At 48.8% G+C, this 15,526-nt stretch overlaps 5 protein-coding genes across 5 annotated transcripts; 4 read left to right on the top strand and 1 right to left on the bottom strand.

Moving 5' to 3' along the window:
• Positions 1-350: 350 nt before the first annotated feature.
• Positions 351-3,466, top strand: MYCFIDRAFT_175509 (uncharacterized protein; the record flags this gene model as incomplete). The annotated part of the gene is made up of 19 exons (XM_007929241.1): positions 351-534; positions 564-596; positions 624-725; positions 749-970; positions 994-1,110; positions 1,140-1,249; positions 1,280-1,293; positions 1,322-1,357; positions 1,383-1,591; positions 1,617-1,693; positions 1,725-1,786; positions 1,816-2,138; positions 2,170-2,201; positions 2,245-2,456; positions 2,498-2,583; positions 2,611-2,690; positions 2,716-2,739; positions 2,795-3,322; positions 3,353-3,466. The coding sequence occupies 19 exons, from the start codon at positions 351-353 to the stop codon at positions 3,464-3,466; spliced, it is 2,565 nt and encodes an 854-aa protein (XP_007927432.1).
• Positions 3,467-3,735: 269 nt separating this feature from the next.
• On the bottom strand, positions 3,736-4,481 carry MYCFIDRAFT_63363 (uncharacterized protein; the record flags this gene model as incomplete). The annotated part of the gene is made up of 4 exons (XM_007928911.1): positions 3,736-3,855; positions 3,944-4,090; positions 4,323-4,384; positions 4,439-4,481. The coding sequence occupies 4 exons, from the start codon at positions 4,479-4,481 to the stop codon at positions 3,736-3,738; spliced, it is 372 nt and encodes a 123-aa protein (XP_007927102.1).
• Positions 4,482-5,068: 587 nt separating this feature from the next.
• Positions 5,069-6,499, top strand: MYCFIDRAFT_77746 (uncharacterized protein; the record flags this gene model as incomplete). The annotated part of the gene is made up of 1 exon (XM_007928960.1): positions 5,069-6,499. The coding sequence occupies one exon, from the start codon at positions 5,069-5,071 to the stop codon at positions 6,497-6,499; it is 1,431 nt and encodes a 476-aa protein (XP_007927151.1).
• Positions 6,500-7,196: 697 nt separating this feature from the next.
• On the top strand, positions 7,197-8,386 carry MYCFIDRAFT_188812 (uncharacterized protein; the record flags this gene model as incomplete). The annotated part of the gene is made up of 4 exons (XM_007929240.1): positions 7,197-7,451; positions 7,506-7,631; positions 7,688-7,956; positions 8,152-8,386. 4 exons carry the CDS (start codon positions 7,197-7,199, stop codon positions 8,384-8,386), a joined length of 885 nt encoding a protein of 294 aa, XP_007927431.1.
• A 4,152-nt stretch (positions 8,387-12,538) lies between these two features.
• Positions 12,539-14,556, top strand: MYCFIDRAFT_56514 (uncharacterized protein). The gene is made up of 4 exons (XM_007928875.1): positions 12,539-12,885; positions 12,937-13,346; positions 13,414-14,152; positions 14,220-14,556. Exons 1-4 carry the CDS (start codon positions 12,571-12,573, stop codon positions 14,457-14,459), a joined length of 1,704 nt encoding a protein of 567 aa, XP_007927066.1. The 5' UTR covers positions 12,539-12,570; the 3' UTR covers positions 14,460-14,556.
• Positions 14,557-15,526: the final 970 nt, after the last annotated feature.

The following is a 15,526-nucleotide window of genomic DNA, read 5'->3' as shown; positions in this document are numbered from 1 at the left end:
TGTCAAGAACGCAAACCGTCTTAAGCTTCAAGAATGAGCAAAGATTCACACCCGTCTCCCTCATCACAAGCAAGACGCAGAGGTTGCCAGCGAGTACACGGAGAAAGACGTCACTAATCATGCACGCCGAGCAAGAAGATGTCAGTCGCCGCCGTCGGCCAGAAAGCTGAGCAAAGGCAGATGTAAGCAAGTCGCCGCCCTGAGAAGGCAGAACTTTGCACCTTGCCGCCAGCCAAATAGCTGAGCCGTACAGACGCCGAAGGCCGAGCTGAGCAGGCGTCAGTCTGACAGAGCACAAGCCAGAAGGCGCAGCTGAATAAGGCGCCGATCTACTAAGCATCGCCGGCTGCATGAAAGGAAAGGATTTTCGAGTCACCCAACCGCCCCGCGTTAAGCCTGTCAGTAAGATCTGCTGTGGTGTCAAAGCAGGCCTGAATAAGACGAGGAGCTTACAAGCTAGGGCGGTTGAGGATATGATTTCGATTGTCTTCGAGATGAGCTCTTTGCGAGAAGGCCTCTCCGAAGTGAGTTCCAGTGTCTAGACTTGAATGCATTTCTACGAGCGTGCATCGTCTGGAGATCTCATTACGGCTCCTGTTCCCACGCAGGCATGTCCGGATGAGCCTCGGGTGCCCAAGAACGCGCCATGCTGAACGACTTTCTTCAGATTGACAGTGCGACGGAGGCCCGCCCTCAGATAGCCTGTCTTGATGGAGTTGGTTGGAGTGTGCGCACTGGCAAACTTCAGGCGGTGTGTACGGGGGCAGAAGTCAACGTACGGTGGTCGCCAGACCATCCAGCGCTGTGATGTACCAAGTCGGCAACGATTTAGTGATTCAAAGATCAATGATTCTACAGAGAGTCGTGTTGGACCTGCAAAGGGTTCGATTCCATTTTGTTCAAGAGCTTCGACCGCGGCAGCATACTTCCGGATCTTCGAACCACGAAATCCCGCGGTGCCTTTCGGGCCGTGAAGAGGTCGTCGCGTTTGAGGCTGGAACCCTGCCATAGGTCAGGCTTTCAAGGCTTCGAATGTGGTCGTTCTCCAGCTCGACATGCGGTCAGGAATATCGGGTGCTTTGAAAGAAGCGGCGAGACACCTGATCACGTGTTGTTAGGCGGAAGCCATCATGTTCAAGCCATCATTCATGGCTACGGCTCTGGATATGACACTTGCCTGACCTGCTGCGAATACAGCGCTCGCCGAAGCCATGCTTTGGATGGGCCTGTTTCAGCACGGACCAAGGGTGTGGAATAATTCAGGACGAGCCTCATCAAGTTTCGGCTGAAGAGGTGACTCTTGCGCGACATGACACCGGAGTAGGTGCTCATTGTTGGAGTTGAGGGTCGCATCGAAGTCAACAATTTCAAACTTCACCGAGAGATCTGACGCCTGCGAAGCGGCATCAGAGATCCTGGGCTGTTAGCTTTCAGCGTGATCTGTTGTTGCTCGTGGTTGCTATTGTCAGTCTCGGAAGTCAGTTTTTTCAAGCTTCGACTGAAGATCTGATGCCTGTCTGTCCTGACCGGTCGCAGGACTTCACAGTGAGCTGCAGATCACTGTGGAGGATGGTTGACCGTGACGATGGCCGTGGATAAGGATTCGACATGTCAAGCTATCATCTCGACTGGTTCGATGGCGCTGTCTGACACCAAACTTGAGCTTCGTGCTCTGTCTTGGGAGAGGACATACGTCTAACGACTTTGCTCTGATTTCATCTGAGCTGGTTAGATGGCGCTGTATGGCACTGAACGTGACCTTTGGGCTCCGGGCAGCAAAAGACGCGTTTGAAAACTTCGCTTTGATTTAAATAGTTTTTGGTCAGGTCAGAACGGGTCTTTGGGACCGCAAGAGGAGGGCATCAGATGTTTTGGTCCCAACCAGAGCACTGGAGCCCGCAAGCACAGTCCACAACATCCTGCCCGACAGTCCTCGAAAACGTCCTCAACATCCTCCGCAGCTGAAAGGCGACCAATTACTCGTCCAAGCAGAATCATGAACCATAAAATACCGCCCCCCGCGCCCTCGCAAATGCTCGCCAATACTACGGTTCAGAACCCCATCGCTCAGCTCTTCGTAATTCATATTCCCTTCACTTCCAGAGCAGTGCATCCAACGCTCTGGCGAACGGGACCAGGTGTTCAGTAAGTTTCGAAGAGTCGTGGAAGCGCTGACATTTACAGGTGTCCAGGAATCATCTGTAGCTCCGCGAACGTAGACTGTGTAATGCTGTTCCGTGTCAGTGCAAAGGAAATGGCAAGGCGGGTGTGGGGAGGAGGAGCGCCGTATGTCTCGACACATTGGATCGATTTGATTGCCATCGTGGAAAGCGCCGCGCAGTCTGGAACGCACGGATTCTCGCTGGCGGACGATTTCTGATTCGAACCGTTTTGGCAAATCTTCTGAAGGTCTTGCTGCTGTCTGCCATTTTTCTTCGTTTCCGGGTAAATTATTGGTGTCGTGCAGCTCTGCTTCGTGTGATCGATGCTTGCGAAGTCCTGGGACATACATGACGTTTGCAGCACGAACGCTTTCTCGGTCGTGGTCTGGTTCTGGACTACACACAAGAAGAGCGGCGAGTCGTGTGGGATTATAGATCGGCTTGCAAGATTTCGTGTTCACGACATCTTCCACGCTCGTGCCACCTTGTGCGTTCAAGAACGTCGCAAAGATGACATTCAGCTTGTCTGTGGGCAATGCAAGGACCGTTGGAGTTCCAGACCCAGGGAATAGACATTGTGGCAATACGGGTTAGAAGCAGGACGGTCTTCGTAAGAGGCTGTTCGTTTTCAGTCACTGGGAGATCCTGTACACTCTCAACTTCGATCAAATATCGATCGCATCGAGATCGCGAGGTCTACCGTAACCGCGATGCGACTCTATCAAGATCCCATAGATCAGAGATCGGCTATACTAGTAGTCCTCGGAGAGAGACCCTCCATAAATAAGCACGAACACTATCTTCAAGGCAAACCACCACAAATGTCCCACACAATCCGCCTCACCTCTGATCCTCACCGTTCGGTGAAGCAAACCGCACAAGAAGGCCTCCTCTCCAACTCCGACCCCAACCCACCACCTCCAAAACTCCTCACCGAACATCCATTCCCTCACACCAGCGCCAAAATCTCTCTCGCACTCACACCCCACCACCGAAACCCAGACTCTCCACTTTCCACCAACAGTCCCATCCTCCTGCCTAGAACATTTCATCAGATCTATGTACGACGTCAACAAGAAAGCATCTGGTATTGGGTCCATGTGCCGAATTTTACGATCGCGGATCTCGTGGATTCTGTATCTTCTGGTGGGAATTCGCGTGTGGCGATTGTGCGTGGATGTGTGATTGAGACGGTGATTGAGGATGATTTGAGAGATGTGCCGTTGAGTCGGATTCGAAGTCGATTGGGGATTTTGGAGGAGGGGGATTTGAGGTTTGCGTTGTATGAGGATTTGGAGGGTTGAGATGTTCGAGTTTCCTGGAACGTCTTCTGTCAATCGTCTGAGGCTTATCTTTTGGGAAACTCTTCGCACGTGGCCTGGGAGCGAGCATTGCCGAAAGATGGTCGCTGTGACTGCTGTATGTCAGTGAAATCTCCGTCGTTGTGCGCGGGACACTACGATTTCCATAAATCATGACATTCGCACGAGCATTGCCCTAATTGTAGCAGCTCTCGTCCTAAGGGTATGATATGTACAGAATGCCACAGCCTCACCGCGCCTGCGCTCGTGTCCTAGTTCCTGCCCTCAATGAAACCTTGGATGAAGTTCTTCGGTAATCTCGCTTTCGGCTCTTCTTCTGCGCGGAAGTATTTGAGGACGTGTGTAAGTTGCTTCCAGAAATTGAGTGTCTCCTGCGAGAAAATGTCAGAGCTGGCTCTACGCTCATTTCCACGTCTGCGTTACAGGGCTTCTAGGTGCCTTGAGGAATTGCTGACGTACCTGAAATTCCGAGTGGCTGTTGAATAGTAGCACGTCCACCGTTTTCAGTTGGCTGACGTATCTATGTCTTTCGTATTCTTGTCGTATCTTGGTCCGTATCGCGCTTACTGGCATATTCAGGGAGTACATAGTCTGGACTTCCGGAGCCTGCGGGAGTGAACATAGGTCAGCTGTGGCTCCGGAAAATATTGAAGCGTATCGATCATTGTCTTGTGGCCATGGCAATCTTCACCAGCTTTTCCCTCCTGCCGTTTTGTCGTCTTGATCCCGCACGTCCATGCGCCCCGCCTCCCGCCTCTTGTACCAGACCATTCTCCGCCCAGCTCTTTGTGATCCAAATATTCATGTCACTCCACAGCGGACTGCTTTCTGTACGTACCGCTCTCAGCCAGTCTCGGTAGCTGGCCAGCACTCTTGTCTTCGCATCGGCCCAGGTTTTGGCTGCTCTCTGGTCAGTCTGTGGCCCTTTCACAACTGTTCATGGCATCAGCATACACGAGCGCGTGCGCTGCGCGAGATATGTCGGGTTGATGACCATTTTCACTGCCTGTGGTGCGCTACATCCACAATCGTTCAAACCCAATGCTCTCCGAGTGATGTTCGAGATCAAGATGGCAAGTTCGGTAAGAGCCGCAGAGCTTACTTGATCGCTCACAATTGGTTCGATATTGGTTGGCGCTAGCCAAAGTCTCGCTTGGCACTGTTCGTTCACTCATGCACTCCTGCTTCTCTCTCGTTGCACATACACATTGACAACCACGTCCTACTTTTCCGCCCGTATCGCCTGACAGCAATACGAAGGATCGCACCATGTTCATCAACATCACGCGTTTTGTGTCGGCCGCCACCGCACGTGGCTCTCTAGCCGTCTGGAACCATCGCTAGTGTCCTATCCTCAACACTGGACCATTGCGTTTCATTCATATTGCCTGGCAGGACGACGTCTATATTTCGAGCCGACTCACTCATGTTTTCCTGAATGCCAAGTCTACCGTGCGGCCGCGCATGGCAATTCAAATAGCATGTATCCGCCTTTCAGACGAGATGTGAGTCGCGCATTCACAAAAGTTCTAAGCCCAGTTTTTCATTCTTTTCACAATGGCATTGCGTGCCGCTTCGTTCCTTATGTCTGCTGCTGCGCTGGTCGCTGCAGCTGATCCTTCGCTCAATCTGAAGACCTACGTCGATGCTGTTGATCTGGACGCGAATTCCAATCCTATCAAGGAGGCTTATTGGACTGGACTTCCACACCATCGCCGCACGCCATTTGCTGTGTCTCCAGATGGCAAGACAGGATTCGTCGCCTACCTGGATGCAAGTGGCAGCGGTGTCCACGTTCAGCATGTCGATCCATCAGCATTCACTGCCACTGGAACTGCAGTAACTGTCGATGCGGTTCAGGAAGCCGGGGGTCTGGTAGCTCATAACGATGGCTTCGCCCTGCTTGCAAATGAGCCGATTGCCACCACGGTTGAAAATGCTCCCCCAAGCGGCACTCCAGTACCTGCAATCTATCGCTACACCAACGGCGAGCAGACCTTCAAGACCTTCGTGGCTGGCCCTGGTGTGCACGAGGAAGCAGGTCTGTCTATGAGTCCTGACATGAATGGGGATCTGGTTTGGTCCGACGAGGCTGAGCTGTACGGCGCCTACTTCGTCGTCACGGATTACACTGGAGATGCAGAAGGTCATTTCGGCGACAGCATCCAATACATTAACAGCAATGGAACACTTGAGACCATTGATGGCGCTTCAAGCTCCTGGGGGTGCTCGCACAACACTAGTATTGCGTTCGAGGCAGCAGAAAAGGCACCATTCGCCAGCATCTGTACTGAGGACCAAGGTGCTATCTGGCTGAACACCAACGGCCAAGGCATGCATAGCACCGGTGTCAAAGTCTCAAACGAAAACACCACAAACGGTGCCGGAGGTGAAGCGATGGGCGGCATGTCTGGCTCGTATTCTGGTCTTGCAAGATTCGCCAACTCTTCATCATACATCTTTGCCTGGGTCTCGCGTGGTGCAGTCGACCTCGCTGAGAACGCGTGGATGGGTGAAGGATACACGAACTGCCAGAACCGTACGAATGGACGCCGCGTTGCTATCGCTCTCTTCTCAGACAAGGAGACCAAGGTTTCAGCCCAGGCAAGCTCTGAAGTTGGCGCAGCAGATGGGGACAGTCAAGTCAATTGCTTCACGCCCACAGAAGGCCCAGATCGAAGCAATGCTCACGTCGCTGTTTTCGACGACCAGTACGCTTTGGTCACTTGGGAGCAAATCGACGAGCCTTCTTGCGACTTCATCGCCATGGGTTGCAGCGGAACTCTCAGCGGGTCATATTTCCAGCTCGTCGACAGCTCTGGCTCCAAAATTGGCAACCCGGTGGTAAGCAACAATACGTATTTTGCTGGAGATATGGTCACAATGAACGACGGCAGCATCTGCTGGCCATACGTCAACATGGAGTGGAGTCTCGATGCACCTTCGGGATGGGGCGGTGAGTCGACTGCTGCCAATGTCACGAAGATGAGCTTTGCTTGCATGAGTCTTCAGTAGATTAGAAACGTGACAAGGCGAGGAGTCTGACTGCTGGATGCAATTGTTGAATTCATCAATGTACACTATCGAGACTACAGCTGTATTTTTCCCAAATAACGCAAAGCATGCCGGTCGGTCTTTATTCACTGTGCTCGCACCCCGGACGCCTCTAAACTTTGACTGCTCGAGCTTCCTTTTGAGGACAAGTAATAAGTTCCTGTGCATGCGTGGCGCTGTGGAGGCGTTTCGGGCCTTTCGGCTCATGAGACGTGGGTTGGCAAAGCGGGAGCCATGTTTGCGCGCGGTGCGTTGTTGCTGCTTTCTTAATAAGAATAATTCTCATTTTCTATCGTCAGGTGAGGCAGATGTATCGAGTTCTTTGCCTGCAGTGCGATCGCTAGGGCATCCTGGCTTTGCTCGTAGTACCTGAACTACAGGTAGTAGTTCCTAGCTCCTCTGTGCGGAGAAGGATCTCTGGAACTGTTGATCTTTTGCTAAAACAGGAATCGAAAAGTTGCTGTAGATGTATGCGGAACAATTGCGATGTCTTATGAAAGCATTCCGGGTCTGCTGTTCTGCTTAGCTGTACACGCCCTGCGCGGAGATTGAGAGTTTGCGGAGGACATCATATTTGTACCTCAATAGCTCGAAAGTATCAGAAGGGCATGTGCCAGCCAGTGTCCATCATGGTGCAAGTTCAGGTGAACAAACCATCATGAGCGGAAACACTTCCTATACTTTGCGCACGTCCGACGACTTGCTCATTTGCAACGAGTGTGGCGCTCAGTATGACGTGACTGCGGATTCGGGCAAAGATGAATGCAAGATATGTGATGATCCAAGACAATATGTTCCTGCTGAAGGGCAGGTCTTTACAACTTTGGGAAAGCTGGAGGAGCAAGGCCATAGGAATGAATGGTGGCAAGACAAGCAAAATCCAAAGATCTGGAGTGTGAAGACTTATCCACCCGTAAGTCATTTCTAGCAGCGTGTTGAGAGGAATTGGTGTTGACTCGCTGTCCAGTTCGCGATCGGTGAACGCGCCGAACTGATCCAGACTCCAGCTGGAAATATCCTCTGGGACCTAATCACATACCTTGATCAAGGCACCATAGACAAGATCGTCTCTTTAGGTGGACTGGCGTGCATCGTCATAAGCCACCCTCATTACTATTCGACTTGGTCCGAAGGGTCTCGCACTTCCAGTGTCCGGTCTATGTCGGCGAACCTGACAAGATATGGCTTGAGCGGGCAGACTCTCCTGGCGCGGGTATTCGATTTCTGGCGGAGACCTATACGGACGTTTTGCCCGGATCTGGCGCGACTGCGATTCTGGCTGGAGGCCATTTCCCTGGTAGCCTTCTGTTACATTGGAAGAAGACTCTGTTTATCGCGGACACGATCTTTACGAGCCCGAGTGCTACAAATCCTGTGCCGGGCAAAGATGGAGTGTTCAGTTTCACGTTCTTCTGGAGGTGAGCAGTACCATCTCCAACAGCGCTTGGCTAGGATGATGGTGGTCTAGTTTCACCTTAGCAAGACGTCTCCTCAAAACACCCGACGTCTGTGAGAATTTCATTGTAGGTGCTTTGCCCCACCCATCTGGATCTTCTGTTGTCATTTCTGCTAAGTCTCTTATCTCTGTGTCGATCCAGCTGACTGGACCGCAGCATACCGAACCGCGTTCCTCTTCACCCGGACGACATCGTCAAAATCTGGCGTGCGGTCAAACCACTCGAGTTCAATACCTGTATCGGCGCGTTCAAGGGGCAAGATGTGTACACACAGCCCAATGAAGCATCAAGAGGTACGGGCGGTGTGAAAGGGAGGCTCCTCGAGAGCTGTAAGATCTACGTTCGTGCTATGGGCTGGACGAGCCATGTGCTGCTGGAGGAGACGTTGTGATTCGCAGAGTCGATGTCGTGCGATGGGTGCAGCAGAATATGCAATGCTGGGGGCGGCGATCTGATTCGCGAGGCTGATGATACCAACAATCTACCAAGACTGCAAGACAAGTGTAAGTTACATCTATCTGTACCAGCGGAGAGATGCGAAAGAAGCGTAGGCAGATGGTGTTGGATGTAGCAGACTTTTAGCGTGCAGGGTTGTTGTCGATTGCTCACATTTTACGGACATACTCGGTGGTGGTAGAGTCGATAATTAGATCGAGATATAGCCGGTTTTGCTAGCTAAATCGGGCATGCCGAGGACTCGTCAGTCGCCAACTTTATATCGTAGTAGTTAGTCGTTATATCGACGAAGAAACAGCTATATAGCTATATAAAAGGTGTTATTAGCAGTTAGGTAGGCAAATTCTACGCTCTTTAATCTACGCTCTTTAATCTACGCTCTTTAATCTACGCTCTTTAATCTACGCTCTTTAATCTACGCTCTTTAATCTACGCTCTTTAATCTACGCTCTTTATAATAGCTTATTTAATCCCCTCTTGCCTTAATATATTACTACGTTCTTAGCTCTTTAATCTACCTTTAAATAGCCTATTCTTAGATATAGACAAATACAACAAGGTATAGCTATTTGCTAGCAACTTCTAGTACTAGAAGCTATAGGAGAGGCATAAGGATAGCTTAATATAGCGAATAATATACTATTGTCGTTATCGGTAGGATACTAATCGGCTACGCGAGTTGCTAGATAGTATTCGGAAGGTAGAGTTCTATAAGGAAGGGTATAATGCGATATGTATAGTAATTGCTATATATCGCTCGAAACAGTATAAGGAGCCTTATATATATAAGGTCGCTTCTTCGTCCCCCGATTCTAGTACCGAGGCGGGCTCGCTATATTGCTATTCGATAGATTATATAGTAAGTTTGGTAGTATTGTCTCTTAAGTCGATAGCAGAGGCCTAGTTAGAAGCTAATAGTTAGTAGGACGTACGAGGTGCTAGTAATAGCTTAAAGGTCGTTCTCGAGTACTTAATAGACTAATACGACTATAATATAGCTTATATATTCTATTTAATAAAGGAAGGTCGTAATACTAACCGCTTTGCCGTTATTAGAGGCTATCGTATAAAGGAAGGTATAATAAAATAGTCGAAGAAGAAGGACAAGAAGAAGGTAACCTTTGCTAAGAAGGGCAATATCTCCCTCTAACTCGAGAACCTATATAACGAGCTATCGCTATTAACTAATCTAGTAAACGGCGCTTAGTTATAGTATAAAGCTATATTAGTAACTATAGAAGGGCGCCTTTATAAGGGCATTATATAGCAGGCGGATTAGTAGAGGCAGTTGTTAGATAATAGATTAGCAGGAGATGTAAGTGTACTACTACTACTACCCCGCTTACGTAACTAGGCTATAGGAACCGCAAAGTAGCGACTAATCTAGGATTAGTTATTTCTCTACGACGTAACGCATAAGACTACTAATATAGGCTAGTATCTCTTTATAGTATATGTCCGCAATAGATTCGAAAGTTAGATGCTAGCTATATATATATTGCTATAAACACAGCGTGCGAGGCTTTAGTAAGCTGCTTTCCGAGTCCTAAAGTAGTAGTGCCCTCGCTAGAAGCCGAGGTTAGCTATAACTAACGACTCGGTATAAGAACAAGCGGCTATTCGACTGTCCTTCGACGAGGAAATACGACTATATCTCTGCTAGCGGCACGCTAAAGAGACCTTCCTTCGACACTTTCCTAAATTTAAGTACCCTATAGTCTAGAGACTATTTAAAAGAGCTATTTATTAGGCTCGGAGTAAGGCAGAGGTTAAAGAAGTTGTTACTATAATAGAAGCGGAGTTGCGGCTTCTTAATAAGCAAGAAGAGACTTAGTATTTACTAAAGAATTAGTCGTCGGACAAGTTATAGAAATAGGCTATATAGGCTCGTTTAAACAATCCAGTCCTTATACAAATACGTACTACATTGCTACTAGAAGGATACTATAATGCTATTAAATACGACCGGAAGAAGGACCTCCCTTAGTTAACGATATATAGTACTATAACTAAGTTACTAACAATCGACGCTCGACAACTATATAAGGCGGACCTTTAAAGCTATAGAATTAGCAAACGTACGCAATATTAGAAGGTTAAAGAGATGCTATACTTCGAGGAGTTAATACCTCCTACTATATAGGACTTCGTTAGGAAACAACTAGCTATTACGGAAGAATATAAGGCTAAGGCATTGCTACTATACGACGGCCTTGTATTGTATCGTAATAGACAACTGCCTTACTGCAATTGCCTTCCTTAGTTCTAGCAGTATTTGCTATGCTACTATATACTAAGACACTACCTATTTGTAACGCCGCTTACTTTATAGCAACAACAGCTCTACGTTAGTTTCTACTATAGCTTTAATAGTATAGAAATCAGTTAATACTAGCGGCAGCGAGATAGTACTACTCTCTTCCTTAAGGGCTTCGAAGAGACTTAATATACTGCTAGCGACCCCTATTTTCGTAACCTTCGCGCTTACTTTAACGAAGGTATAGAAGGCCTCTTATAGCACTTCTATGCGGTCCGTAACGATAAGACTATCCGTAATAGTACGCTAAAGGACAAATATATAAGAAGCTTCTTATAGCGTATTAAAGACACGCTTACTTAGCTAGCTAACTTCTTACTAGATAACTTCCTTCGAGAAGGTGCGCCTAAGGTTTAATTAACTAGTAACCGACAGCGATAGTAGACTTAATAATAACTTCTACCTAAACCTATTACTCTAACTCGCTAGCAATTGCCTCGGTATCCGACTCTTCTACTACTACTACTACTACTACTAGCGACTAAATATAGACCTCGAGCGTTTAACCTTCTGCGGCTTAATAAGACGCTCTTATTACTAACGCGCCCTTATATTGTCGACTTTCTTACGCCGAGTCCGCTACCCTTTAGACTCTTACCTTCGAAGCTGCCGCTACTATAGTAGCCGCGCGAGTCGCTATTATCTATATAATCGGCTTAGCCGCTCGACTTAGACACTATCGAAGAAATAGCCGAGCTTGTAGACCTTACTTCGCTAGTAGGAGCCGCTTCGCTATTAAAACAAGACCTAGAAGCAGTAGAAGACTTCTCTTAGTTAGATAATAATAATGCTCTACGAGAGGTAGTAGGTAAGAGGCGGACTTCTAATAAATATAGTAGTAATAGCAAGCGTAAGCGACTAAAGGCGGCGACAATACTACGAGCTATTAAGAGGCCGAAGAAGAAGTAGTAGATAGTAACAATACCTTAGAAGCTACTATAACAGCCTAATTAGGCAAGCCGAGCCTATACATAAAACCGAGCATTTCCGTAAGCTTAGTAGGTCCTATCGTACGCCTAATAATCGGGCCATTTCCTAGCCGGAATGGTGGAGACAGTCCCGCAGGAACCCAAAGGAATGGGACGCTAAAAGTCTGCTACAATCAAGGCTATCTAGCGTAGGCGCAAGGTTTCGCTTGCGCGGCTACTTCCCGCCGCTTTAACGTCGTTTGGAGATTTCAGTCGACTCCGCCTTCTCCATCTTCACAACCGACTAATTATGTAACGAAATCAGCTGCAGTTGTGCCTCCGTGCACGACTCCAGGCGTTCATGTCGTGCTCACGCTGCTTCCGCGTGTTTTAATCAGCTAATGATTTGATGTTACAGCCGGTTTTCATCGGCGAAGTGCAACGCCAATACCAAGGCCGAGATTAGCAGCCTTCGATGCAGAACAAAGGCTTCCAAAGAACAGCCTCACAACGCCGCTTTGTTCGAAGGATCGCGGACATCTATCCCAGCGAGGATGGAGGTATCGAAACGAGATAAGCTACGATAAAGGCCTGCGCCGCACATTGGTTCGTTGCGCATTTCACGCGCTCGTGGTGTGCCAGCTCGTGGCGGACTTGGCGTGCCAATGTCTTGGTTCCAAGAGTTCTGCTCCTTCACCGGCTGGGCACAAAGACGGCGCAAGGGTCTGGCACCTGCGCCGCTTGCAGTAGCGGCTGGCGCTGCTGGTACGCTGCCAGATGCTCGTGGCATGTATAAATCCACAGCGATGGGCTTTGTGCTGCCCTCTCTGTCGCATTTCCTTATTCCTATCATTGTTATTGACGACAGAGTCCCTCGCGAGGATTCTTTACACCATGGCCGACGCCGAGAAGGCTTTCCAGCCTGCTGTCGACACCTCCGCATCGGACATCAGCCATGATGGCCAAATTACATACGAGGAGCAACCTCGATACCCACTCATGACCCGCTTGGGTTTATCTCCAGACTCGTTCAGAAAGCGACCTGTTTCAGACAAGCACAATAACCTCAACAAGACATTGAAAGCCCGTCATCTTAACATGATCGCCATCGGAGGATCGATAGGTGCGGGTTTGTTCGTCGGATCGGGAAGCGCTCTGCGCACAGGCGGCCCTGCTTCTCTGCTTCTCTGCTTCGGTATTATCGGCATAGTGAGTAGAAACCCATTGGCCAATGCAATTTTCGGCTGACATGGACTGCAGATGATGTTTAACGTCGTCTATGCTCTCGGTGAACTCGCCTACATGTATCCTATTTCTGGAGGCTTCTACACATACTCTGTCCGCTTCATCGATCCCGCATGGGGCTTCGCCATGGGCTGGAATTACGTCTTGCAGTGGGCCATTGTCTTACCTCTCGAACTCGTGGTTGCCAGCTTGACAGTCAACTATTTCTGGATAGACACGCCTGAAGAGACGCCAAACGTGGCAATTTGGATATCGCTCTTCATGATCATTATCGTGGTGATCAGTCTCTTTGGTGTCCTAGGCTATGCTGAGGAAGAGTTCTGGGTGTCATTGCTCAAGCTCTCGACAATCATTGTCTTCATGATCATGGGTATAATCTTCGCTTGCGGTGGCGGGCCTAGCAATGGACAATATTCAGAGTATTGGTAAGAAACCGTCGACTGGGCAGCACTCCAGTGTTCGAGACATGTGCTGACCTTTGACCTATTTTAGGGGCGCTCGCCTTTGGTACAATCCTGGTGCTTTCAACAATGGGTTCTTAGGATTCTGTGGTGTATTCGTCACTGCCGCATTCTCATTTTCTGGAACTGAGTTGGTCGGTTTGGCTGCAGCCGAATCTGAGAACCCACAGAAGCAACTCCCATCCGCTATCAAGCAGGTGTTCTGGCGAATCACCCTTTTCTATATCCTGGGATTGTTCTTCGTCGGTCTTCTGGTCCCATACGATGATGGTAGACTCCTTGGTGGCGACTACATCAACGTCTCTGCGTCGCCATTCGTCATCGTTGCCGACAACGCCGGCATCCCAGCATTCGGCACTTTCGTCAACGTTGTGATCATGACGGCAGTCGTCTCGATCGGCTTGTCCGGTGTCTATGGAGGCTCGCGAACACTGTGTGCTCTGGCCGAACAAGGCTATGCGCCACGCTTCTTCTCGTACATCGACAAGGCTGGACGTCCACTCTTCGCAACCATCTTCATCATCGCCTTCGGGCCAATCGCATACGTCTCGCTTGCCAGCTCCGGTGCTGTGGTCTTCGGCTGGCTCCAGGCGCTTTCTGGTCTTGCTGCCCTTTTCACATGGGGTAGCATCTGCCTGGCCCACATTCGCTTCAGATCTGCTTGGAAGTACCACGGCCACACTCTCGATGAATTGCCATTCCAGGCCATATTTGGTGTCTATGGATCCTGGGTTGGATTCATCCTTGTTATTCTTGTTCTGATTGCTCAGGTAAGCTCACTCGCTTAGTTGCCCCAGTTGCGACAGAAGGACTCCCGATGCTAACACACTTAAACAGTTCTATACCGCCGTTGCTCCAAAGGACGCTGAATCTTTCTTCTACTCCTACCTGGCCTTCTTCGTTGTGCTTTTGTTCTACGCCATTGGATACTTTTGGAAGAAAAAGGCATGGATGAAGACATCTCAAATTGATGTCGATTCCGGTCGTCGTGAGATCGACATGGAACTGTGGGATGAATTCAAGGCCAAGCGAGCTTCATGGCCAGCATGGCGCAGAGCTCTTGATAAGATGTTTTAGACACAATGTATAGGTTGGGTGGTATCTGGGTTGAGGATGTCTTGAGATATAGCATCCGAAACCCGAAGTTCATATGAATGAAGGATTTGGATTTTCCAGATTTATTTCCTGTCATCTTTACGCCGTGCGCGCTTTAAGTTCTTCACCTTCTTCTTTCAACCTTACAAGTGTCCATATCATCAAAGATCTGATCTCGCATCCCACCGGACCGGACGCGATTCCACGCGAGAAAAGCACAGGTACAACCAGACCTGCAGGCTCGGCAGGCAGCCAAGTCCTGGGCACTTGGCCTTCTAGTATACCTGCTGGATTTGGTTGGAGCAATCACGCGCTGAACGCAGGACGCGATAGACGTGACGGATACGCAGAAGTCATCAGCTACACTACACCATTGCCAGAGCTCCAACCTACTATCTCGCTTCCCAGCCATCGACCTCTAAGCAAGCCCTCAAGCTCTCGCCGCATTGCATGGCGCAATCTACACGTTATCGAAGACACGCGAGCATGTGGGTCAATGTGACGGCTCGGTCAAGGCCGAATAATATAAATACGATGCACTTCGCATGTCGCATGCATTCGGAGTAAGTAAGGTCTTGGAACGGAAGGTGTTCTGCCGTCGTTCTGGAAGGCAGTAGCCCAGCCTGCCCAGACATGAAGTAAGCACATCACGTTCGTAGACCCGAAGAGTAAGACGCCCATCCATCGGACCCTCGGGGTCGCTGGTATACATTCACTTGTGGTGGCTGCTGTCACGGCAATGGTATTACATGACGGGTCATTTATTATCCGAATGCGGTTAGTATTAAAAGACATTATTCATTCAGATAGTGCTACCAGAGATGTAAAAACCTTAGTAAACTAGTAAATAGTAATTACTATAGTAATAGTAACATTACTATAGTAATCACTATTACTATTACTATTACTATTACTAGGGACCTTCGAGAAATAGTAATAGTAATAGTAATAGTAAAATAGTAATTACTATTCTACTATTATAGTAGTTTTTCTACCTATTCTAAGCTATAGAATTACTTAATAAGTATAATATACTATAATATACTATA

Source organism: Pseudocercospora fijiensis (assembly GCF_000340215.1).
Source record: "Pseudocercospora fijiensis CIRAD86 unplaced genomic scaffold MYCFIscaffold_5, whole genome shotgun sequence".
Classification (NCBI taxonomy): Eukaryota; Fungi; Ascomycota; class Dothideomycetes; order Mycosphaerellales; family Mycosphaerellaceae; genus Pseudocercospora; species Pseudocercospora fijiensis.
This window is presented reverse-complemented; position numbering and strand designations above follow the sequence as displayed.